General features: G+C 39.7%; 2 protein-coding genes across 2 annotated transcripts; both read right to left on the reverse strand.

The window, feature by feature from the left end:
• Positions 1 to 611: 611 nt before the first annotated feature.
• LOC117539643 (myosin heavy chain, fast skeletal muscle-like) lies at positions 612 to 10,827 on the reverse strand. The gene is made up of 39 exons (XM_034205889.1): positions 10,621 to 10,827; positions 10,383 to 10,526; positions 10,115 to 10,271; positions 9,993 to 10,020; positions 9,812 to 9,908; positions 9,609 to 9,701; positions 9,457 to 9,520; positions 9,277 to 9,375; positions 9,077 to 9,180; positions 8,819 to 8,957; positions 8,588 to 8,706; positions 8,178 to 8,327; positions 7,909 to 8,079; positions 7,510 to 7,810; positions 7,291 to 7,355; positions 7,104 to 7,191; positions 6,859 to 6,976; positions 6,648 to 6,771; positions 6,224 to 6,360; positions 5,884 to 6,139; positions 5,551 to 5,793; positions 5,284 to 5,460; positions 5,054 to 5,199; positions 4,871 to 4,961; positions 4,383 to 4,772; positions 4,133 to 4,259; positions 3,926 to 4,044; positions 3,647 to 3,843; positions 3,221 to 3,404; positions 2,945 to 3,110; positions 2,706 to 2,830; positions 2,300 to 2,608; positions 2,008 to 2,211; positions 1,771 to 1,896; positions 1,513 to 1,683; positions 1,321 to 1,425; positions 1,126 to 1,221; positions 841 to 972; positions 612 to 717 (listed from the first exon to the last, which is right to left on the reverse strand). Exons 1-39 carry the CDS (start codon positions 10,825 to 10,827, stop codon positions 697 to 699), a joined length of 5,790 nt encoding a protein of 1,929 aa, XP_034061780.1. The 3' UTR covers positions 612 to 696.
• A 1,933-nt stretch (positions 10,828 to 12,760) lies between these two features.
• On the reverse strand, positions 12,761 to 23,747 carry LOC117539642 (myosin heavy chain, fast skeletal muscle-like). The gene is made up of 39 exons (XM_034205888.1): positions 23,541 to 23,747; positions 23,322 to 23,465; positions 23,083 to 23,239; positions 22,961 to 22,988; positions 22,761 to 22,857; positions 21,876 to 21,968; positions 21,724 to 21,787; positions 21,544 to 21,642; positions 21,344 to 21,447; positions 21,086 to 21,224; positions 20,855 to 20,973; positions 20,448 to 20,597; positions 20,179 to 20,349; positions 19,780 to 20,080; positions 19,562 to 19,626; positions 19,375 to 19,462; positions 19,142 to 19,259; positions 18,936 to 19,059; positions 18,406 to 18,542; positions 18,074 to 18,329; positions 17,745 to 17,987; positions 17,478 to 17,654; positions 17,248 to 17,393; positions 17,065 to 17,155; positions 16,577 to 16,966; positions 16,327 to 16,453; positions 16,119 to 16,237; positions 15,840 to 16,036; positions 15,414 to 15,597; positions 15,138 to 15,303; positions 14,924 to 15,048; positions 14,518 to 14,826; positions 14,226 to 14,429; positions 13,989 to 14,114; positions 13,731 to 13,901; positions 13,537 to 13,641; positions 13,342 to 13,437; positions 13,057 to 13,188; positions 12,761 to 12,859 (listed from the first exon to the last, which is right to left on the reverse strand). The coding sequence occupies exons 1-39, from the start codon at positions 23,745 to 23,747 to the stop codon at positions 12,839 to 12,841; spliced, it is 5,790 nt and encodes a 1,929-aa protein (XP_034061779.1). The 3' UTR covers positions 12,761 to 12,838.
• Between the last annotated feature and the right edge of the window lie 1,143 nt (positions 23,748 to 24,890).

Consider the following 24,890-nt stretch of genomic DNA (forward strand, 5'->3'; position numbering starts at 1 on the left):
ATACAAATGTTTTCTTATTCCTATAGGAATGTGTGAATGAGGGTAATTTTAAACATAAGGTTTTTGAATTTTGAAAAATCTCAATGATATTCTTTTTGGCCCAAACAATGGTGCACCAACCGGTCATGTTTGGGTTTGGCTATATACTCGACAAAGTATCCCAGCCAATCTCCTTCTCCTCTATGTGAATACCCCCTATGACTTTCAGTACTTCAGTTGGGTGGATAAGGTTATGTCACAAACCCAGGCATCAACCTAAAGTACCATTCTAAAAATAGCACAGAACCAAAAACCCTTGCCAGAACCCAGAATCAGCCATGCATCTATACAGTGATTTTATTGGACTTTTTCAGATCAAATTAATATCAGGGCACGCATTAGCACCTGCTTAAACATGATAATAAGGCACCTGAAGTTATACTTACAAATATCACAATTAAGACAGATGATGAGAATCACCATGTTTGATGTTATTTTTTTTGTGGAGCTTGGTCCACTGGGTAGGATAACACTGCTTGTGCAAATGTGATTTCTAGATAGCATACTGGGATACCATTTCCCAGTCTAAAAAGTATCTCTCATACAATCAAAAGAGCAGGCAGACGGCAAAATAAGTGCGAAAAGGTAAACCTTTATTTTTACAGAATATTTCACATCATATTATATGATTAGAAACAGCTGATCGGGCAGTGTGCTTTACTCGGCTACTTCTTTTCCCTGGAAACATAGACATAAAAGGTTTGATTGATTTTGATACAAATTAACATGCCTTAAAGTTGGGTAAAACGTAATCAGATTTAAAATACATTGTTTTTGATTAAACACATTTGATATAGTTACCTTGCCAGAGTCACGGCTCTTTGCTCTCAGTTTGTTGACCTGGGACTCTGCAATGTCAGCACGCTCCTCAGCCTCCTCCAGCTCATGCTGAACCTTCCTGCACTTGGACAGATGAGTATTGGCTTGTTCCTCCTGGAATAAGAGATACATAGTTTAAGGTACAGAAACCTTCAAACACTTTAAAATATAATATAAGAATGTGATGGTAATCTTAACAATCAGCAAGATTTGCTGGTAAAAATAAATCTGACATATCTACACAAAAAATGTATATATTATCCTTACCGCATCCTCAGCCTGCCTCTTATAGGCCTTCACCTTCAGCTGCAATTTGTCAACCAGATCCTGCAGCCTGGCAACATTTTTCTTATCTTCCTCAGTCTGTGAAAGACAGGTAAGATTTGCACGTTTCAATATTTTAATAGGTTAGTATATTAGAGTAATTGGTACTGTACATGTTAACTATGAAAGTGACTTTACCTGATAGGTGAGCTCCTTAACTCTCCTCTCATATTTGCGGACACCTTTAACAGCATCTACTCCACGTCTCTGTTCAGCCTCAACCTCCGCCTCCAGCTCACGCACCTTTTTGAATAAAAGTAAAAAATTAAGTATACTGTTTCCCCCCCCAAAGTCTTGCTTTACATGTGTAACCCTTAGAATAAATCCTACCCTAGACTCAAGTTTCTGGAGCTGCTTCTTGCCACCCTTCATGGCCAGGTTCTCAGCCTCATCCAAACGGTGCTGCAGGTCCTTAACAGCAACCTCCAGGTTCTTCTTCATCCTCTCAAGATGAGCACTAGTATCTTGCTCCTTCTTCAGCTCCTCAGCCATCATAGCAGCCTACAGGAGACATCATAACATGTTAACTAGAAATACCAAGGAAAAACCATTGCAGTTAAAGTAAGAACACATGACATTGAAACCTACATCAGTGATGGCCTTCTTAGCCTTCTCCTCTGCATTCCTTGCTTCCTGAACAATGTCATCCACTTCACCCTGGATCTGGACCAGGTCTGTCTCCAGCTTCTTCTTGGTGTTCACAAGGCTTGTGTTCTAAAAGGTAAACATATTTAGCCTCCTAAGTCAACACATGCCTAATATTCATGTTATTTGAAATTGTATTTGATTCTTGAATAATTGAAACAAATGATTGGGTATGTTCACCTGAGAGTGCAGAAGTCCAACACGCTCACTGGCATCCACCAGCTCTTGCTCAGCAATTTTGCGACTTCTCTCTGTCTGTTCCAGAGCAGCTCTAAGTTCCTCAATTTCAGCCACCATAAGACCATTTCTACGCTCCACCATAGCAGCCTGCTCCTTGAATTCCTCCTGGGCTCTGACAGCATCATCAAGGTGCAGTTGTGCATCCTAGTGAGAAAAAGATCAGATATATCCATGAATGCCAAAATGTAGCCCAATCTACCATAGTTGGAAAAACAACTGTTCCTTTCAATACCTTCAGCTGTGCCTGCACATTCCTGAGCTGCTTCTGGGACTCAGCAGCCTGGCGGTTGGCATGGCTGAGCTGAATCTCCATCTCATTCAGATCTCCCTCCATCTTCTTCTTGATTCTCAGGGCATCGTTCCTGCTCCTGATCTCAGAATCCAGAGTGCTCTGCATGGAGTCAATCACTCTCTGGCTGTTCCTCTTGATCTGTTCCATCTCTTCATCTTTCTCTGCCAGCTTCCTGTCCACCTCACCCTTAATCTGGTTGAGCTCCAGCTGGACACGAAGGATCTTAGACTCTTCATGTTCCAGAGTTCCCTAATGAAATCAAACAATTAAACACTCATCTTTGCCTTCAAACACTGATATATGTGTCAATGATTTGTAATGTTATGAACTGCCAGGAAAGAAATACCTCAGCCTCTTCAAGAGCTGTCTGGATCTCAGTCTTCTCTGTCTCCAGCTGCTTCTTGGACTTCTCCAGCTCATGGATGTTTTTGCCAGTCTCACCAATCTGTTCAGTCAGATCTGAGATCTCCTCTGCAGAAAGATACATGGGTTTAACATATTGTTGAACCTTAAATTGTAAAATATCAATTATAATTTTTCCAACACATGTTGAATATTAACTCTGTGACATTATGTAGAACTCACGTTGCAGATTCTTGTTTTCACGCTTCATGGTCTCCAGCTGATCAAGAGCCTCCTCATAAGAGTTCTTCATCTTGAACAGCTCAGTGCTGAGAGAACGAGCCTCCTTCTGTGCTCCCTCAAGCTCTGACTGACCCTCCTCGTACTTCTGCTTCCACTCTGCCAACACCTGAATAATACAAATTATACAGTTTATTTGGTTATGTTCACGTAAGAGGGCGAAATAAATATTCATGTCATTGTTTGTGTGTTTTGACCAAACACAGTAAATTGTGTTACCTTGTCAAAGTTCCTCTGCTTTTTGTCCAGGTTGGCAGCAAGGCCATTGGCCCTCTCTACATCAATCATGAGGTCCTCCACCTCACTCAGAAGCCTCTGTTTGGTTTTCTCAAGAGAAGCACACTTAGAATTCACTGCCTCAATCTGTTCCTCAGCCTCCTGAAGGCGCTGGGCAAGCTTTTTCCTGTTTGAAAATTGAGGTATATGTGGCTCAGTTAAACTCATAAAGTTACAAGTTATTTTCTAATTATATTTGCATATATGAAACAAAGAATTATCATATTAATTAATCTAAACGATTGGCCTCAAAGTAAGAAGCTATACACATTTAAAAATACTAATATTATTACCAGCAATTCAGGAATCAGTAGAGTTTTTGTTAAAATGCTACACTTCTGGCCATTTACCAGTTTGAATGTCACTCACTTGGATTCCTCAAGTTCCTCAGTGCGCTGAATAGCATCAGTTTCATACTTTGATCTCCACTGAGCAACCTCACTGTTGGCCTTGGACATTCCACGCTGCAGCTCTGCCTTGGCCTCCTGCTCCTCTTCAAACTGCTCCCTCAGCAGATCACAGTCATGGCGGGCTGATTGAAGGCCATGGGCAAGAGCATTCTTGGCCTGTTGTAAGAAATATTATTAACCTTTGCACAATATCTAATTTACAACAATACCAATACACACCATCTTAATGGTTTCTTACCTTAACCTCCTCTTCAATGTGTCTCTTCAGTTCCTCAATCTGCTGTGTGGAGGCCTGCTTGCCTCTGGTCAACTGAGAGACAAGAGCTTCCTTCTCTTCAATTTGACGGCTGAACTCACCTTGTGTGAAAAATGTCATAATACATTAGTTTGTGTTAGGTTTCTCAATAACATACACTTCTGATCATTGACTAAAAGTTGTAAATACCATTTTCTGTAAGGAGACGTGCTTTTTGTGAACTTGTGTCGTTGATTTGACGGACGTTTTCATCATTCTTGGTCTTCAGTTCGCTAAGTTGGTCCTCAAGAGTACGGCACATCTTTTCAAGATTTCCCTAATGAGGAATAAAGACATAAGATCAGTGATCAGAGCTTATTCATAAAATAATTGAAATGGTGTACTATATTCATATTGGTAACACATAATATAATCAAAAAAGCATGTAATGCTAGTGTACCTTTGCCTTAGCAACATTCTCCATGTTGCTAGAGAGGTCATCAATCTCCATCTTGTATTCACTCTTTTCCTTCTCAAGTTTCTGCTTGACACGCTGGAGGTTGTCAATCTGCTCTCCCAGATCAGCAACACTGTCAGCCTGCTTCTTGCGAAGGGCAGCAGCAGTTGCTTCATGCTGCAGAGTGGACTCCTCAAGATCACGACGGAGCTTCTGGAACTCAGCCTCACGCTTCTTGCTCATCTCAATCTGAGCAGAGGTGGCACCTCCAGCCTCCTCCAGCCTCTCACTGATCTCCTCAAGTTCCCTGGAGAGGTCTGCTCTCTGCTTCTCAACCTTGGCACGAGCTGCACGCTCAGCCTCAATCTCCTCTTCCAGTTCCTCAATACGAGCCTGTTGAATGTAGATGTTTTCTCTTTTAGCAATCATTCACTTTATTACACATAATAGCAAATGTATGCAGTATTGTTAAGTGTAACACAATATCTCACCTGGAGCTCCTTGATCTTCTTCTGGAGCTGAGCACCCAGAGACTGCTCATCTTCAATCTTGCTAAGGAGCTGACTACATTCAAAGTCCTTCCTGTGAAACAAATTGATAAAGTACATTGAGTTCATGCAATTGAACACTTCTTTAAAAATATGTATGTTGTGCAAACAGAAAAACCAAGTTACTTTTTGATTTTCTCATCAGACTGCTGCTTGTCATTCTCAAGATCCATGACGGATTCCTGGGCCAGTTTGAGATCACCCTCAAGCTTTCTCTTGGCTCTCTCCAGGTCCATACGCAGCTTCTTCTCTTGCTCCAGAGAACCCTCAAGCTAAACAAAGGTGTACATTTTTAATTATCATGTTTTTTTTCAAGATTAATCTTGCTTTTCCAAATCAAGTGACTGTAATCGTACATCATCCACTTGCTGCTCAAGCTTGGTCTTGGCCTTAGTCAAAGTGTTGACTTTGTCTTCCTCTGCCTGCAGGTCATCAAGAGTCTGCTGATGAGACTCCTGAAGGGCTTTCTTTTCCTTGGTCAGCTTAGCAATGCTCTCATCCTGAGAGGCCATCTCCTCGGTCAGGTTCTTCACCTAAATGTGCAAGAAAGATTTACTGAGACTGTTAATACAAATAAATAATTATAATCTCGCTACCTAATGGACAGATTATGAATTCCAAACCTTGTTCTCAGTGGCATGTTTCTCCTTCTCCACTTTGGCCAAGGTAAGCTCCAGGTCATCAATATCCTTCTTGAGCTCAGAGCATTCATCCTCCAGCTTTCTCTTTTTGGCAGTGAGCTCAGCATTCATTTCCTCTTCATCCTCCAGTCTCTCACTTGTCTCTTTGAGTTTGGCCTCCATCTGAATCTTACCTTTGATAAGTCCCTCACATCTCTCCTCAGCATCAGACAGATTTTCTCCTTCCTAGACGATTTTTTAAAATTAGAAATGAGCAAATCAACTTGGACAAACATGGAAAAACGATCTCATCTGTCTAATAATGTGTGTACTTACAGATGCTACTTGCAGACTCAGATCATTCTTCTCCTGCAGAAGGGAAACCATCTTCTCCTCCAGTTCCTTCTTCTTGGCCAGGGCAGTAGCCAGGTCAGTTTTCATTTTTTCATAGTTCTCCTTCATATTTGCCAGCTCCTTCTCAGTTTCAGCACTCTGCAGCAGAGGCTTAATCTTGTAGTAGACCTTCATCCATGGCCAGTGTTTCACATTCATGAATGAGCGGATATTGTACTGGATGGTAAATATAGCTTCCCTGCAAAAAAAGAAACAGCTTTTTTAGACGATGTTATATTTGAATTCTCAAATCACAATTGAGAATGAGTTGTTAGCAACATGCCTTCTCTCAATCATCTTTATAAACGCCTTTCTCATGATATAGCCACGGGCCAAAGCCTGAGTCAGGGTGACCAGAGATGCAAGTTTTTCGTCTCTCATCTCCTCAAGGGTACCCAGCAGGCCAGCCTTGAAGAACACCTGAACAAAAGAAAATGTAAAAACGTTTAATAATGAACTGATATAGTCCTGCCACATGGTGGCTTCTTTCTCTTTATCGTGCCAGTAATTCACTTCTATGTTTCCTTGGCACCAAATATCTTAAATTAAAGGGAGTTTCAGATTTTTTCCTATTTTCTTTCATTTTTTTTGGTTTCGAAGGTTCATATATACATGTTGAATTAATATGAAAATGATCAGACACACTAAACTGAACCACTTGACTTCATTCAAAATAAATCTTTAGTATGTTAAGGGAAGGTGCTTACCTTGGTGTGTCCAAATTTATACTCGTCATGAGGAACATCAACTGACCCAAGCAGCTTCTCTGAAGCCTTCTTGTTGTCCATGAACTGACCCTCAGGGATGACACTGGGATTCAGCACCTTGTATCTTTTATGAAAAGGTGTATGGTCAGTGGGAGCATTACATTTTAATAATCTGCTTAAAAAATTAACCTATTACAATATCGACTGATACCTCTGCTTGAAGTCAGCATAGAGGACCCTGCTGGGGAAACCTTTTCTGCAGATTCTAATACCCTCCAGGACACCATTACACCTGAGCTGGTGGATAACCAGGAAGTTCTCCATCAGTCCTGTAAAAAAATAAACGTCATAATTAATGATTAGTAAGTGTCTTAATTGAAGCCACACAAAACGAATTAAATGCAAACAAAACCTAACCCAATCATTAAGACTATCACAATTATGTTCTCTATTTACCTGGAGTCTTTGACTCATTAGGAATCAGACAGCGCACAAAGTGAGGATGGGTGCTCCTCAAGTTAGTCATCAGCTTGCCCAAGTTCTCCTGTAATCCATAATGGTGTCTCATGTCATGAAATGCCACAATTGTGAGTTTTAGTTTAAACAGAGAGCAATTAGATATGTTTGCTCTAAAAAAACTTACCCTGAACTGTGAGGACACAGTCTGCATAGAGCCACCCTTCTTCTTGCCTCCCTTCTTACCAGCCTCTGTTGATGTTTTGTTAGAATGTCACAAGATTAGCATAAACAAGTAATAGTTGATGAGTTAAAATAAAAATAATATTACAAATATACATTTGATTTGTAAAAAGTATATGTTATCTCTGGTCTTAAAATGTGTTTACTGTAGTTACTATCTTACCCTCAATTACTGGAGGATACAGCAGACCCAGCAGTTTCACTGAGGATTTCATGTACAGCTGAATGACAGAGTCATTCAGGGGATCCTTGTTCTTGTCCAGCCAGCCAGAGATATTGTAGTCCACGATACCAGCATAGTGCACCAGGGAGAAGTGGGCCTCAGGCTTGCCCTTTACGGGCTTTGGCTTCTCAAATGCTTTGGTTTTGCCAAGATGCTGGTCATACAGCTTGTTCTTGAAGGATGTGTCTGAGGCCTTGGGGAACATGCACTCCTCTTCAAGGATGGAGAAGATGCCCATGGGCTTTAAAAAGTTGAAAGAGGTATATCATTTAGTGATATATGATAACAAATACAAAAACTGTTACATATGATTTATGATATAATAAATGAAGTGTTTACCTTTTCAATCAGCTCAATGCAGGCAGCCAAGTCCATACCAAAGTCAATGAACTCCCAGATAATACCCTCCTTCTTGTACTCCTCTTGCTCCAGGACGAACATGGTGTGGTTGAAGAACTGTTGCAGTTTCTCATTGGTGAAGTTGATGCACAGCTGCTCCAATGTATTGAACTGCAAAAGGACATATAATCTTTATAATCTCTTACAAGGCAATAAGAACTAATTTGTATTGAAGTATCAACAGCTAAATTGTTGGAACTCAGGCTTACATCAAAGATTTCAAAGCCAGCAATATCCAGCACACCAATATAGTACTGTCTAGCTTGTTTGGTGTCCAACATCTGGTTGATACGGATGACCATCCACAAGAACATCTTCTCATAGATAGACTTGGCCAGGGCAGGCACTGAGTTCATGACCTTAAAGAAAACAGTGATGTGATTTCATTTTTGACAATATAAAACCGTTTTTGTTACCTTATAAAGAAACATGACACAACATTTCAAGTATAAAAATTGAATCAAAGATGTCCCTTGACTTTTGAATTTAGTATTAAATATAGGGAACTCATTGAAAGAAATACGCCAACAGATATCGCGTTTCTTTTTCCTAATGAACTCTGTACTACATTTTTAGTTTTTAAATAGTACAAAGTCGAATATTGATATGTATTGTTTACCTGAGGTACAGTCTGTCCCTTGGTGACATACTCATTTCCGACCTTCACTCTAGGATAGCACAGACCCTTCAGCATGTCAGCGGAGTTCAGACCCAGCAAATAAGCAACCTTGTCAGCATCTGAAAATAATTCAGAAATGTCCATCATCATTTGTGAAGAACACAATGTTATCAAGAAATGTACCAATGTTTTTGCGGAGCTCTAAGCTTTGAGCTAAGATTAAATACTCACCCTCTGTGCCATCAGGCTCAGCCTGCTCCTCACGCTGCTTTTGCTTGAACTTCATGTTACCATGGTGAAGCACAGCACCGGTCATCCTGTAGATGCTCATCTTCTCTTCATTAGTGAAGCCCAGGATATCAATAGCATTCTGATTTCAAAAGACACAAAAAACATAATTGCTCAAGAAAAAGTTCTTAAAAGAGTTTGAATGATGTTGCATTTGTTTCACAAAGTCTATTTTAATATGTTGAATTGAAAATTACTCACATCCGTGGCTTCCAGCTCCAGTTTGTCATCAATGCTGGCCACAGTGATCTTACCCATGCTACACATGGGGAAGTCGTAGGGGTTGGTTGTGAGGAGTGCCAGTTCTAGAATCCCAAAAATATAAACATGTCAGTAGATATTTCTTATAAATGTAAAACTCTAATAAGGTTAAAACAATTGTAATATCTCAATCTTCTTACCAATCAGCTCAGGGATGTGGGCGGTCATCATCTGGTAGAAGATATGGTAGCCTCTCTCTTGCTCAAGCTGGAATGTCACTCTAGACTTCTCCAGAAGATCTACAAGTTTTGATCATAAGTCAGAGCCAGGCTAAATCTTACTTACATTAGTTTGTATACATTATAAGGATTGTTACTTACAAGTCTCAATATCAGCACTAGCCAGTTTGCCAGCTGTGTTGAAATGGATTCTGATGAATTTACCCTGTTTGAAATAACATAATCATTAATGTCCCTCCACATGTGCAATGTAACAATGCTTCTCTCGTGTGTAGAAACTGTTCCATACTTACAAAACGAGAAGAGTTGTCATTCCTCACAGTTTTGGCGTTACCATAAGCCTCAAGCAATGGATTGGCTGCAATAATCTGATCCTCAAGTGACCCCTATAATCCAGGTTAAGAATTGCTGTCAGGAAATGACTTCATTTGTTCATCCCTGAAAAAACTTCTAATGATAAAGAATCCTGAATCGTCATCATCATAGAGTAACATACCTTTGATGTGTCCCTCTTGGGTCCAGAAACTGAGATCGTTGCAAAGTACTGGATGACACGCTTGGTGTTCACAGTCTTTCCAGCACCAGATTCTCCACTATAGACAGAGATCATTAAGAACATGACCAATATGTTTGATTAATCTTAATTTAAAAAACAATTGTAAATGTTACAAACTTACGTGATCAAGACAGACTGGTTTTCCCTATCTGTAAAAGTGAAAAAAACATAAACCAATCAAGTACATGTTAAAAACAAAAACCCTATATACTGATGCGTTCTAAATTAGTGGTAATGACTTACCAGTAGCCATGAACTGATAAGCGTTGTCAGAGACAGAGAAGATGTGGGGTGGAGCCTCCATACGCTTCTTGCCTCTGTAGGCATTTACACATTCAGTCTCGTATACTGGGAGCCACTTGTAGGGGTTCACAGTGGCACAGAACAACCCAGAGTAGGTCTAAAAGTGATCATAGAGAATTTAAATGTAACCTTCCTATATATATATAGATTTATATATCTATAGCAATATCCAATATTTTTCTTATTCTCATTAGACACATTTACTCACGTAGATCATCCATGCTGCATAACGCTCTTTGAGGTTATACAGCACAGAGGCTTCATTGAGATGGGTCATCATGGCCATGTCCTCAATCTTGTCATACTTGGGAGGGTTCATTGGATACACATCACACTCTTTCATTACCTTCTCCTAGAACAGGAAATGTTTCACAATTAGATCCAATCATTTTACATTGCTAGTTCTCTCTGGCTTCCCACTTTAACTCTGACTTTGTGATACAAACCTCCTGAGTGGTCAAGACTTTGACAGTGACTTTGTCCCCATCTTTCTTGATGATTGATGCCTTCAAGTACAGCTCCTTGACATCAGCCACATAGCAGGCACTCTTGGCATCAAAAGGTGCGCTTTGAGCCTCAATTCTTTCCCTCTCTGGCTTACGAAGGTAAATGGCAGCTTTGCCATAAGTGGCCATCTCCGCGTCTGTACTCATGGTGCCGGCTGATGTCTGTTGGATGATTCCAAATTAATTGCAACTTAGACCTATGTTCATTAGATTGCACATGTTATTCAACATCATTTGAACTTAAAATTATGCAGATAAATAGCTACAAATGTGCATGTAAACATTATCTCTGTATTGTTACAGGTTGGCTTTAATTTCACTCAAAGTCCGTTTCAGACTTGGTTTTAACTAAGAGTATATACTAACATATTCTTGATGATTTGTAAACGTTTCAATTAATTACAGCAGACATTAAATGAAGAATAAATAATTTGCACATGTATTAAACACTTAAAGGTTTTCCTTACCTAACCCCCTCTCCTTCAACAGTATTGAATCAATCCTGTTCAAAACAGTTTTTAGTTGTTAGAGAAGGTAAAACAAGACTCACTCAACAAATATTTCAATAACAACAAAATAATTGAGAATGAAAAACATATTCAAATAATTTCAAGCTTAAGAGAGCATATTACCCCAAGTAGGAAAACAGAAGAGGCTGTTGCTGCTACCCCCTATCGTGTCCCCCAGTGTCTTTTATATTGAATACAATTTGATGACACAGTAAAAGTTAAATGTGGCATACACCAAATGTGGTATGGCAGACTGGTTGGCATACAACTGATGTTGTTGTTACATATCATCTGATGTGTCAGGTTTCAGTAAGTATGGTCAGGTCTTTTCTTTAAGTTTATTTAAAGCTCTTGAACACCCTCTTCATTCTTCAAGGTATATTCCTTTTAAATTAATTTCTATGACCTTAAACTGCTTCTTTAATTTGATTAATTAAACCATAATTTATATTTTGGTAACATAACAATTAACAGTTTTATAACATAACTTGTATAATGTTTTTTATTTTACAGAATCCTTTTGTGATCATACAATTGAAACAAATATTAAATCAATGTCCTGGATTACTACAGTAAAACTAGGTTTAATTATATTTGAAAGATGGATTTTTAGGTTTTGTTGCATAATGAGGAAAATAATCAGTAAGACATTCTCACTATCAATAATCAATAAACTTGAAACAATAATTAAACAAAGATACTTTGAACAGCTAGTCGCATTCTCTGGCTCTTCTCTACATAAAACGTCTCTCTGTCAGAATCTTTCAAACTTTACATTGTGCAGCTTCACATGAAAGGTTTCTTGGATTCTTTTGACCAAGATATTCATTATGCTCTTGCAAATTTTACATGTTGGGGTTAAAGTGACAATGGTCAACCTCTTTACCCTTCTCCTCAAACAGTCCCACCAACTAATCCTGACGGATCCAAAAGTAGCCTACTCTTAATAATGATTGGAATGTCTTGGGCTCTCCTTACCATTGCCTGTGCTATGGACCTATACATACACATTGGAGGCATGCTTAAAAGCTTTCCTTTCCACAGGCCTCAATAATTACACATGGTAACATCGGATACATATGTTTTGGTCATTATTGATTTTAAATCATACCTCTACATCAGAAATGTATGCATCATGTGTGTTGCATGTAACATACTGTATGCCAGACATTCAAACAAAGATGGGAGAATTTGTTATGCTTTGTCCTACATTTTCCAAGCTTCACATTTGCCCTTTCTAGAAGCATATTAGATGCTAGTGGAGCCTCGCAGCGGCGAAACCGTGCCGCACCACACTAATTGCGCCGCATAAGCGCATAGGTGCGCCGCCTTTTCGACTCAGTTGAGGCTCCCTCCGCAAGGTGAGGCCCCACGCAGTCTGCGTGATCGGCCTGTAGGGAGGGACGGGTCTGCCCACTGCGCGCCACAGCGTAAAGGGAACACTCGCAGCCATTTCAATGATTAGTACGGCAAAGTTAGGTTTGGAAACGATATAATTTCCTTTTGGGCGGGCATGCATAACACGGCATTACACCGGCAAAGCATTCGCACTAATAAGAAAGACAATTCCATTAAAGATCAAAAACGTTTATTGTGGTATATTTCACATCATATTATATGATTAGAAACAGTCAATCCACTCAAGTGCTTTATTCAGCTGCTTCTTTTCCCTGTAAAAAAAACAAACAAAATATAAATACATAGTGTATATGCATAAACATTATACTCTGCATACATCTGAACAATTTCTCTGTCATTCATTTCATAAAGATTTGTGCTATATTTGTCCTGTCAAGACTTAAGTAAGGCATTAAGAGTTATTTAATTAAATTTTCATTCATAAAAGCTGAAATGTCTTTATAGTTACCTTGCCAGAGTCACGGCTCTTTGCTCTCAGTTTGTTGACCTGGGACTCTGCAATGTCAGCACGCTCCTCAGCCTCCTCCAGCTCATGCTGAACCTTCCTGCACTTGGACAGATGAGTATTGGCCTGTTCCTCCTGGAATAAGAGATACATAGTTTAAGGTACAGAAACCTTCAAACACTTTAAAATATAATATAAGAATGTGATGGTAATCTTAACAATCAGCAAGATTTGCTGGTAAAAATAAATCTGACATATCTACACAAAAAATGTATATATTGTCCTTACCGCCTCCTCAGCCTGCCTCTTATAGGCCTTCACCTTCAGCTGCAATTTGTCAACCAGATCCTGCAGCCTGGCAACATTTTTCTTATCTTCCTCAGTCTGTGAAAGACAGGTAAGATTTGCACGTTTCAATATTTTAATAGGTTAGTATATTAGAGTAATTGGTACTGTACATGTTAACTATGAAAGTGACTTTACCTGATAGGTGAGCTCCTTAACTCTCCTCTCATATTTGCGGACACCTTTAACAGCATCTACTCCACGTCTCTGTTCAGCCTCAACCTCCGCCTCCAGCTCACGCACCTTTTGAATAACATTAAAACATTAAGTATCCAGCTTGTTTTCAAAAGTTTCTTTCAGCTATATAAATCTTAGTATGACTCTTTTTTTACCCTAGACTCCAGTTTCTGGAGCTGCTTCTTGCCACCCTTCATGGCCAGGTTCTCAGCCTCATCCAGACGGTGCTGCAGGTCCTTAACAGCAACCTCCAGGTTCTTCTTCATCCTCTCAAGATGAGCACTAGTATCTTGCTCCTTCTTCAGCTCCTCAGCCATCATAGCAGCCTACAGGAGACAGCATAACATGTTAACTAGAAATACCAAGGAAAAACCATTGCAGTTAAAGTAAGAACACATGACATTGAAACCTACATCAGTGATGGCCTTCTTAGCCTTCTCCTCTGCATTCCTTGCTTCCTGAACAATGTCATCCACTTCACCCTGGATCTGGACCAGGTCTGTCTCCAGTTTCTTCTTGGTGTTCACAAGGCTTGTGTTCTAAAAGGTAAACATATTTAGCCTCCTAAGTCAACACCTGTCTAATATTCACAATATTTAAGATCTCATTAGATTCTTGAATAATTGAAACAAATGATTGGGTATGTTCACCTGAGAGTGCAGAAGTCCAACACGCTCACTGGCATCCACCAGCTCTTGCTCAGCAATTTTGCGACTTCTCTCTGTCTGTTCCAGAGCAGCTCTAAGTTCCTCAATTTCAGCCACCATAAGACCATTTCTACGATCCACCATAGCAGCCTGCTCCTTGAAGTCATCCTGGGCTCTAACAGCATCATCAAGATGCAGTTGTGCATCCTAGTGAGAAAAAGATCAGACATATCCATGAATGCCAAAATGTAGCCCAATCTACCATAGTTGGAAAAACAACTGTTCCTTTCAATACCTTCAGCTGTGCCTGCACATTCCTGAGCTGCTTCTGGGACTCAGCAGCCTGGCGGTTGGCATGGCTGAGCTGAATCTCCATCTCATTCAGATCTCCCTCCATCTTCTTCTTGATTCTCAGGGCATCGTTCCTGCTCCTGACCTCAGAATCCAGAGTGCTCTGCATGGAGTCAGTCACTCTCTGGCTGTTCCTCTTGATCTGTTCCATCTCTTCATCTTTCTCTGCCAGCTTCCTGTCCACCTCACCCTTAATCTGGTTGAGCTCCAGCTGGACACGAAGGATCTTAGACTCTTCATGTTCCAGAGTTCCCTAATGAAATCAAACAATTAAACACTCAGCTTTGCCTTCAAACACTGATATATGTGTCAATGATTTGTAATGTTATGAACTGCCAGGAAAGAAATACCTCAGCCTCTTCAAGAGCTGTCTGGATCTCAGTCTTCTCTGTCTCCACCTGCTTCTTGGACTTCTCCAGCTCATGGATGTTTTTGCCAGTCTCACCAATCTGTTCAGTCAGATCTGAGATCTCCTCTGCAGAAAGATACATGGGTTTAACATATTGTTGAACCTTAAATTGTAAAATATCAAAAAACAATTATGTTACATTATGTAGAACTCACGTTGCAGATTCTTGTTTTCACGCTTCATGGTCTCCAGCTGATCAAGAGCCTCCTCATAAGAGTTCTTCATCTTGAACAGCTCAGTGCTGAGAGAACGAGCCTCCTTCTGTGCTCCCTCAAGCTCTGACTGACCCTCCTCGTACTTCTGCTTCCACTCTGCCAACACCTGAATAATACAATTCATACAGTTTATTTGGTTATGTTCACGTAAGATGGCGAAATAAATATTCATGTCATTGTTTGTGTGTTTTGACCAAACACAGTAAATTGTGTTACCTTGTCAAAGTTCCTCTGCTTTTTGTCCAGGTTGGCAGCAAGGCCATTGGCCCTCTCTACATCAATCATGAGGTCCTCCACCTCACTCTGGAGCCTCTGTTTGGTTTTCTCAAGAGAAGCACACTTAGAATTCACTGCCTCAATCTGTTCCTCAGCCTCCTGAAGACGCTGGGCAAGCTTTTTCCTGTTTGAAAATTGAGGTATTTGTGGCTCAGTTAAACTCATAAAGTTACAAGTTATTTTCTAATTATATTTGCATATATGAAACAAAGAATTATCATATTAATTAATCTAAACGATTGGCCTCAAAGTAAGAAGCTATACACATTTAAAAATACTAATATTATTACCAGCAATTCAGGAATCAGTAGAGTTTTTGTTAAAATGCTACACTTCTGGCCATTTACCAGTTTGAATGTCACTCACTTGGATTCCTCAAGTTCCTCAGTGCGCTGGATAGCATCAGTTTCATACTTTGATCTCCACTGAGCAACCTCACTGTTGGCCTTGGACATTCCACGCTGCAGCTCTGCCTTGGCCTCCTGCTCCTCTTCAAACTGCTCCCTCAGCAGATCACAGTCATGGCGGGCTGATTGAAGGCCATGGGCAAGAGCATTCTTGGCCTGTTGTAAGAAATATTATTAACCTTTGCACAATATCTAATTTACAACAATACCAATACACACCATCTTAATGGTTTCTTACCTTAACCTCCTCCTCAATCTGTCTCTTCAATTCATCAATCTGCTGTGTGAAAGCCTGCTTGCCTCTGGTCAACTGAGAGACAAGCGCTTCCTTCTCTTCAATTTGACGGCTGAACTCACCTTGTGTGAAAAATATTATAATACGTTAGTTTGTGGTATGTTTCTCAATCATATACTCCACGGATCGTTCACCAAAAACATGTAGATACCATTTTCTGTAAGGAGACGTGCTTTCTGTCCACTTGTGTCGTTGATTTGACGGACGTTTTCATCATTCTTGGTCTTCAGTTCGCTAAGTTGGTCCTCAAGAGTACGGCACATCTTTTCAAGATTTCCCTAATAAGGAATAAAGACATAAGATCAGTGATCAGAGCTTATTCATAAAATAATTGAAATGGTGTACTATATTCATATTGGTAACACCTAATATAATCAAAAAAGCATGTAATGCTAGTGTACCTTTGCCTTAGCAACATTCTCCATGTTGCTAGAGAGGTCATCAATCTCCATCTTGTATTCACTCTTTTCCTTCTCAAGTTTCTGCTTGACACGCTGGAGGTTGTCAATCTGCTCTCCCAGCTCAGCAACACTGTCAGCCTGCTTCTTGCGAAGGGCAGCAGCAGTTGCTTCATGCTGCAGAGTGGACTCCTCAAGATCACGACGGAGCTTCTGGAACTCAGCCTCACGCTTCTTGTTCATCTCAATCTGAGCAGAGGTGGCACCTCCAGCCTCCTCCAGCCTCTCACTGATCTCCTCAAGTTCCCTGGAGAGGTCTGCTCTCTGCTTCTCAACCTTGGCACGAGCTGCACGCTCAGCCTCAATCTCCTCTTCCAGTTCCTCAATACGAGCCTGTTGAATGTAGATGTTTTCTCTTTTAGCAATCATTCACTTTATTACACATAATAGCAAATGTATGCAGTATTGTTAAGTGTTACACAATATCTCACCTGGAGCTCCTTGATCTTCTTCTGGAGCTGAGCACCCAGAGACTGCTCATCTTCAATCTTGCTAAGGAGCTGACTACATTCAAAGTCCTTCCTGTGAAACAAATTGATAAAGTACATTGAGTTCATGCAATTGAACACTTCTTTAAAAATATGTATGTTGTGCAAACAGAAAAACCAAGTTACTTTTTGATTTTCTCATCAGACTGCTGCTTGTCATTCTCAAGATCCATGACGGATTCCTGGGCCAGTTTGAGATCACCCTCAAGCTTTCTCTTGGCTCTCTCCAGGTCCATACGCAGCTTCTTCTCTTGCTCCAGAGAACCCTCAAGCTAAACAAAGGTGTACATTTTTAATTATCATGTTTTTTTTCAAGATTAATCTTGCTTTTCCAAATCAAGTGACTGTAATCGTACATCATCCACTTGCTGCTCAAGCTTGGTCTTGGCCTTAGTCAAAGTGTTGACTTTGTCTTCCTCTGCCTGCAGGTCATCAAGAGTCTGCTGATGAGACTCCTGAAGGGCTTTCTTTTCCTTGGTCAGCTTAGCAATGCTCTCATCCTGAGAGGCCATCTCCTCGGTCAGGTTCTTCACCTAAATGTGCAAGAAAGATTTACTGAGACTGTTAATACAAATAAATAATTATAATCTCACTACCTAATGGACAGATTATGAATTCCAAACCTTGTTCTCAGTGGCATGTTTCTCCTTCTCCACTTTGGCCAAGGTAAGCTCCAGGTCATCAATATCCTTCTTGAGCTCAGAGCATTCATCCTCCAGCTTTCTCTTTTTGGCAGTGAGCTCGGCATTCATTTCCTCTTCATCCTCCAGTCTCTCAGTTGTCTCTTTGAGTTTGGCCTCCAACTGAATCTTACTCTTGATGAGTCCCTCACATCTCTCCTCAGCATCAGACAGATTTTCTCCTTCCTAGACGATTTTCATAAAAAATACATGTTAGCTCTTATATATTCACAAACATGAAAAAGCGTATTTGTCTGTTGACATTTACTTACAGATGCTACTTGCAGACTCAGATCATTTTTCTCCTGCAGAAGGGAAACCATCTTCTCCTCCAGTTCCTTCTTCTTGGCCAGGGCAGTAGCCAGGTCAGTTTTCATTTTTTCATAGTTCTCCTTCATATTTGCCAGCTCCTTCTCAGTTTCAGCACTCTGCAGCAGAGGCTTAATCTTGTAGTAGATCTTCATCCATGGCCAGTGTTTCACATTCATGAAGGAGCGCACGTTGTACTGGATGGTGTATACGGCTTCCCTGCACAGAAAAATTGGTTTTAGACCATTTTCTTTTTTTTTACCCCATTGATCAGAATTAGCAGTTTTCGACATGCCTCCTTTGTGTCATCTTCACAAACTCCGTTCTACTGAGGAAACCACGCATTAAAGCCTGAGTCATGGTGACCAGATGTGCCAGTTTTTCGTCTCTCATCTCCTCAAGGGTACCCAGCAGGCCAGCCTTGAAGAACACCTGAACAAACAGAAACAACTAATTATTTCAGATTCAGAGGAGGGGAAACATACATTTCTTTCAGCAAATAAATGAGGAATTTAAGTAATGAACACTTGAAACACTGTATAACAAGCAAGCAAACAACAAAATGAAATATGTGACTTCTATTTATATGATGGTTTTTGGTTGGATGGAATGGCTTTAAGGCCAAGTCTTAATCACTTGTTTCATCATAAACAAGGAAGTATTGTTTTTTATTTTTTATTATTTTCCGGGATAAAAAAAGAGAGGCTACCAGAGTTTACCTCCTGAGGTAGTTTTATTAATTACATGTATAATACATACTACCGTAGTCACAGTAGCATACAACAAATACACTGTACAGTTATGAAGTAAATGTAAAGTACTTACCTTGGTGTGTCCAAATTTATATTCATCATGAGGAATATCAATTGACCCAAGCAGCTTCTCTGAAGCCTTCTTGTTGTCCATGAACTGACCCTCAGGGATGACACCGGCATTCAGCACCTTGTATCTATATGAAAGAGTTTATTGTCAGGAGGAGCATTACATTGTAATAATGAGAGGTTACAATTATATGTATAAATAAATTATACCTCTGCTTGAAGTCAGCATAGAGGATCCTGCTGGGGAAACCTTTTCTGCAGATTCTAATACCCTCCAGGACACCATTACACCTGAGCTGGTGGATAACCAGGTGGTTCTCCATCAGTCCTGTAAAAAAATACATTTCATAATTAATGATTTTAATGATTTAATAAGTGTCTAATTCAATGCAAACAAACCTAACCCAGTCATTAAGACTATCACGATTATGTTCTCTATTTACCTGGAATCTTTGACTCATTAGGAATCAGACAGCGCACAAAGTGAGGATGGGTGCTCCTCAAGTTAGTCATCAGCTTGCCCAAGTTCTCCTGTAATCCATAATGGTGTCTCATGTCATGAAATGCCACAATTGTGAGTTTTAGTTTAAACAGAGAGCAATTAGATATGTTTGCTCTAAAAAAACTTACCCTGAACTGTGAGGACACAGTCTGCATAGAGCCACCCTTCTTCTTGCCTCCCTTCTTACCAGTCTCTGTTGATGTTTTGTTAGAATGTCACAAGATTAGCATAAACAAGTAATAGTTGATGAGTTAAAATAAAATAATATTACAAATATACATTTGATTTGTAAAAGGTATATGTTATCTCTGGTCTTAAAATGTGTTTACTGTAGTTACTATCTTACCCTCAACTACTGGAGGATACAGCAGACCCAGCAGTTTCACTGAGGATTTCATGTACAGCTGAATGACAGAGTCATTCAGGGGATCCTTGTTCTTGTCCAGCCAGCCAGAGATATTGTAATCCACAGTACCAGCATAGTGCACCAGGGAGAAGTGGGCCTCAGGCTTGCCCTTTACGGGCTTTGGCTTCTCAAATGCTTTGGTTTTGCCAAGATGCTGGTCATACAGCTTGTTCTTGAAGGATGTGTCTGAGGCCTTGGGGAACATGCACTCCTCTTCAAGGATGGAGAAGATGCCCATGGGCTTTAAAAAGTTGAAAGAGGTATATCATTTAGTGATACATGATAACAAATACAAAAACTGTTACATATGATTTATGATATAATAAATGAAGTGTTTACCTTTTCAATCAGCTCAATGCAGGCAGCCAAGTCCATACCAAAGTCAATGAACTCCCAGATAATACCCTCCTTCTTGTACTCCTCTTGCTCCAGGACGAACATGGTGTGGTTGAAGAACTGTTGCAGTTTCTCATTGGTGAAGTTGATGCACAGCTGCTCCAATGTATTGAACTGCAAAAGGACATATAATCTTTATAATCTCTTACAAGGCAATAAGAACTATTATTTATTGAAGTATCAACAGCTAAATTGTTGGAACTCAGGCTTACATCAAAGATTTCAAAGCCAGCAATATCCAGCACACCAATATAGTACTGTCTAGCTTGTTTGGTGTCCAACATCTGGTTGATACGGATGACCATCCACAAGAACATCCTCTCATAGATAGACTTGGCCAGGGCAGGCACTGAGTTCATGACCTTAAAGAAAACAGTGATGTGATTTCCTTTTTTACATATACAACTGGTATATTATATTATTTTCAAGATACATAGCACTAAAATTCCAAAACAAAAATTGAATGAAAGATCTCCCTTGAATTTAGCATTCAATTAGAACTCATTGACAGAAGTACAAAAAATGCCAACTGACATCGCATATCTTTTTCCTAATGAACTCTGTACTACATTTTTTGTTTTAAATAGTACAAAGTCGAATATTGATATGTATTGTTTACCTGAGGTACAGTCTGTCCCTTGGTGACATACTCATTTCCGACCTTCACTCTAGGATAGCACAGACCCTTCAGCATGTCAGCGGAGTTCAGACCCAGCAAATAAGCAACCTTGTCAGCATCTGAAAATAATTCAGAAATGTCCATCATCATTTGTGAAGAACACAATGTTATCAAGAAATGTACCAATGTTTTTGCGGAGCTCTAAGCTTTGAGCTAAGATTAAATACTCACCCTCTGTGCCATCAGGCTCAGCCTGCTCCTCACGCTGCTTTTGCTTGAACTTCATGTTACCATGGTGAAGCACAGCACCGGTCATCCTGTAGATGCTCATCTTCTCTTCATTAGTGAAGCCCAGGATATCAATAGCATTCTGATTTCAAAAGACACAAAAAACATAATTGCTCAAGAAAAAGTTCTTAAAAGAGTTTGAATGATGTTGCATTTGTTTCACAAAGTCTATTTTAATATGTTGAATTGAAAATTACTCACATCCGTGGCTTCCAGCTCCACTTTGTCATCAATGCTGGCCACAGTGATCTTACCCATGCTACACATGGGGAAGTCGTAGGGGTTGGTTGTGAGGAGTGCCAGTTCTAGAATCCCAAAAATATAAACATGTCAGTAGATATTTCTTATAAATGTAAAACTCTAATAAGGTTAAAACAATTGTAATATCTCAATCTTCTTACCAATCAGCTCAGGGATGTGGGCGGTCATCATCTGGTAGAAGATATGGTAGCCTCTCTCTTGCTCAAGCTGGAATGTCACTCTAGACTTCTCCAGAAGATCTACAAGTTTTGATCATAAGTCAGAGCCAGGCTAAATCTTACTTACAGTAGTTTGTATACATTATAAGGATTGTTACTTACAAGTCTCAATATCAGCACTAGCCAGTTTGCCAGCTGTGTTGAAATGGATTCTGATGAATTTACCCTGTTTGAAATAACATAATCATTAATGTCCCTCCACATGTGCAATGTAACAATGCTTCTCTCGTGTGTAGAAACTGTTCCATACTTACAAAACGAGAAGAGTTGTCATTCCTCACAGTTTTGGCGTTACCATAAGCCTCAAGCAATGGATTGGCTGCAATAATCTGATCCTCAAGTGACCCCTATAATCCAGGTTAAGAATTGCTGTCAGGAAATGACTTCATTTGTTCATCCCTGAAAAAACTTCTAATGATAAAGAATCCTGAATCGTCATCATCACGCAGTGCTTCTCAAAGTGTGGTCCGCGGACCACTGGTGGTCCGTGAGCGCCCCCTAGTGGTCCGTGAGTATATTGGTAACATTTCACATTTGAAATAAATACATTTATTTTCGCACTCTCGCGGGAATATCTCCGCAATGGAACAAGCTTAAGTTTCACTTTCGATTGCATGATATTGCCCAGATAAACACCTTCATCACACATGTTGCCACTTGTTTGTACCATTTTCAGGCGATTTGTAAAAAACGATGTGTTTTTGGATATTTGTGGAGTTAGGTGGTCCGCGGGTGTTTTTTAATTTTTTTATGAAAAAGTTTGAGAAACACTGCTCTATGACAGTGTTTCTCAAACTTTTTCATACCAAGGACCACTTAACCAATAAAAAAACACTCGCGGACCACCTAACTCCACAAATATCCAAAAACACATCGTTTTTTACAAATCGCCTGAAAATGGTACAAACAAGTGGCAACATGTGTGATGAAGGTGTTTATCTGGGCTATATCATGCAATCGAAAGTGAAACTTAAGCTCGTTCCATTGCGGAGATATTCCTGCGAGAGTGCGAAAATAAATGTATTTATTTCAAATGTGAAATGTTACCAATATACTCACGGACCACTAGGGGGCGCTCACGGACCACCAGTGGTCCGTGGACCACACTTTGAGAAGCTCTGTGACATAGAGTAACATACCTTTGATGTGTCCCTCTTGGGTCCAGAAACTGAGATCGTTGCAAAGTACTGGATGACACGCTTGGTGTTCACAGTCTTTCCAGCACCAGATTCTCCACTATAGACAGAGATCATTAAGAACGTGACCAATATGTTTGATTAATTTTTGATTAATCTTAATAAAAAAACAATTGGTACAATTGTAAATGTTACAAACTTACGTGATCAAGACAGACTGGTTTTCCCTATCTGTAAAAGTGAACAAAACATAAACCAATCAAGTACATGTTAAAAACAAAAACCCTATATACTGATGCGTTCTAAATTAGTGGTAATGACTTACCAGTAGCCATGAACTGATAAGCGTTGTCAGAGACAGAGAAGATGTGGGGTGGAGCCTCCATACGCTTCTTGCCTCTGTAGGCATTTACACATTCAGTATCGTATACTGGTAGCCACTTGTAGGGGTTCACAGTGGCACAGAACAACCCAGAGTAGGTCTAAAAGTGATCATAGAGAATTTAAATGTAAATTCATGTTTCCAGCAAACATTTTTCAGTCTCATTAGGCAATTAGTCTTACGTAGATCATCCATGCTGCATAACGCTCTTTGAGGTTATACAGCACAGAGGCTTCATTGAGATGGGTCATCATGGCCATGTCCTCAATCTTGTCATACTTGGGAGGGTTCATTGGGCTGATGTCCTCTTCTTTCACTACCCTCTCCTAGAACAGGAAATGTGTTACAATGAGAACTGATCAAATTGAATTCCTTGTGCACACTGATTTAATGATACGTACATCCTCAGTTCCCAGTATTTTGACAGTGGCTTTGCCACCATCTCTCTTGAGGATTGTTGCCTTCAAGTACAGCTCCTTGACATCAGACACATAGCAGGCACTCTTGCCATCAAATGGTGCGTTTTGAGCCTCAATTCTTTCCCTCTCTGGCTTACGAAGGTAAATGGCAGCTTTGCCATAAGTGGCCATCTCCGCGTCGGTACTCATGGTGGCAGTTTATTTCTGTGAAGTACACACAAGTAAGATAAATCTTATTAATCTTACTTATTGTAATGTTTTCAATCAATTTGATTGAACAGCCCAGAATGTCTGTCATCAAAGAAAAATAAACATATCCCCATTAAATTGAATTCTCCTTGAAATTGAAATGGAGGGATTCAAATCAAATTCTCGTTAAATCGTCACACAAATGTGCACAGCACCACACTCAGTGAAATGTAGTCTTTGTATTTATTAATTTAACCCAGAATTAGAAGCAGTGGGCAGCTACTATACAGGGCCCAGGAAGCTGTGTGGGGGTCAGCTGCTTTGCTCTAAAGTAAACTGAAATGTTGAATGGTAACAGTCCACACTTCAATTATTTTCCTGTGTACCACTACCAGAACACATTCCAGTATGGAGTTATAAGTAATTAGCTCATTAAAATGTTTTTCTAACTTCGATTGACGGAATAAAATATATTTACAAATGTAATGTAGTTGAAATATGTTCATACCTGTTCCACTCTTAATGAGAAAAGTCAGAAATATTCCACAATCCTGTTGAGAAGATATCATATTGGTCTTAAATCAACAATATTGTTCATGATATTTTTTACAATGAATTTATATTTTAAACAAATTGAGCAAATACAGAATGCATTGAAATGCTATACAGCAGAAGATAAGCCTACCACAAGCTGAAGTCTCCGATTGTCTTCCACCACAATGTCCCCTGTCCTGTTGGGCCCCCTTATATACGATCTGGCTTGCTTACGCAGCGAGGTTAAATATGGGCCCTTGCCAAATGTGGTGTGGACAACAGGCATCGATTGGAACAGGTGTTGCCAGTACCTCTTGTATTTTGTATTTCATCCAGTAGGGCTAGTAACTCAACTGTAAGTCTCCTTCTAACATTTTCTTTCATACTGTTTTTGAAACCTATTTTTCTTAAAAATCATATTAACATAACTTGTAATTTTCGAAAAACCTATTTATATAACTGACCCCTGACCATCTTTTAGTTTACACTATATCATCATATAATTATTTTAAGCCACATTTTTCAGTTGTCGGATGAAAAAATGGTGGAACAAAAAACTTTAATTTTAATTAATACACATGTTTTATAAAGGTTTCTTTGATTTTTTAA

The sequence above is a fragment of the Gymnodraco acuticeps genome, unplaced genomic scaffold, assembly GCF_902827175.1.
Source record: "Gymnodraco acuticeps unplaced genomic scaffold, fGymAcu1.1, whole genome shotgun sequence".
Classification (NCBI taxonomy): domain Eukaryota; kingdom Metazoa; phylum Chordata; class Actinopteri; order Perciformes; family Bathydraconidae; genus Gymnodraco; species Gymnodraco acuticeps.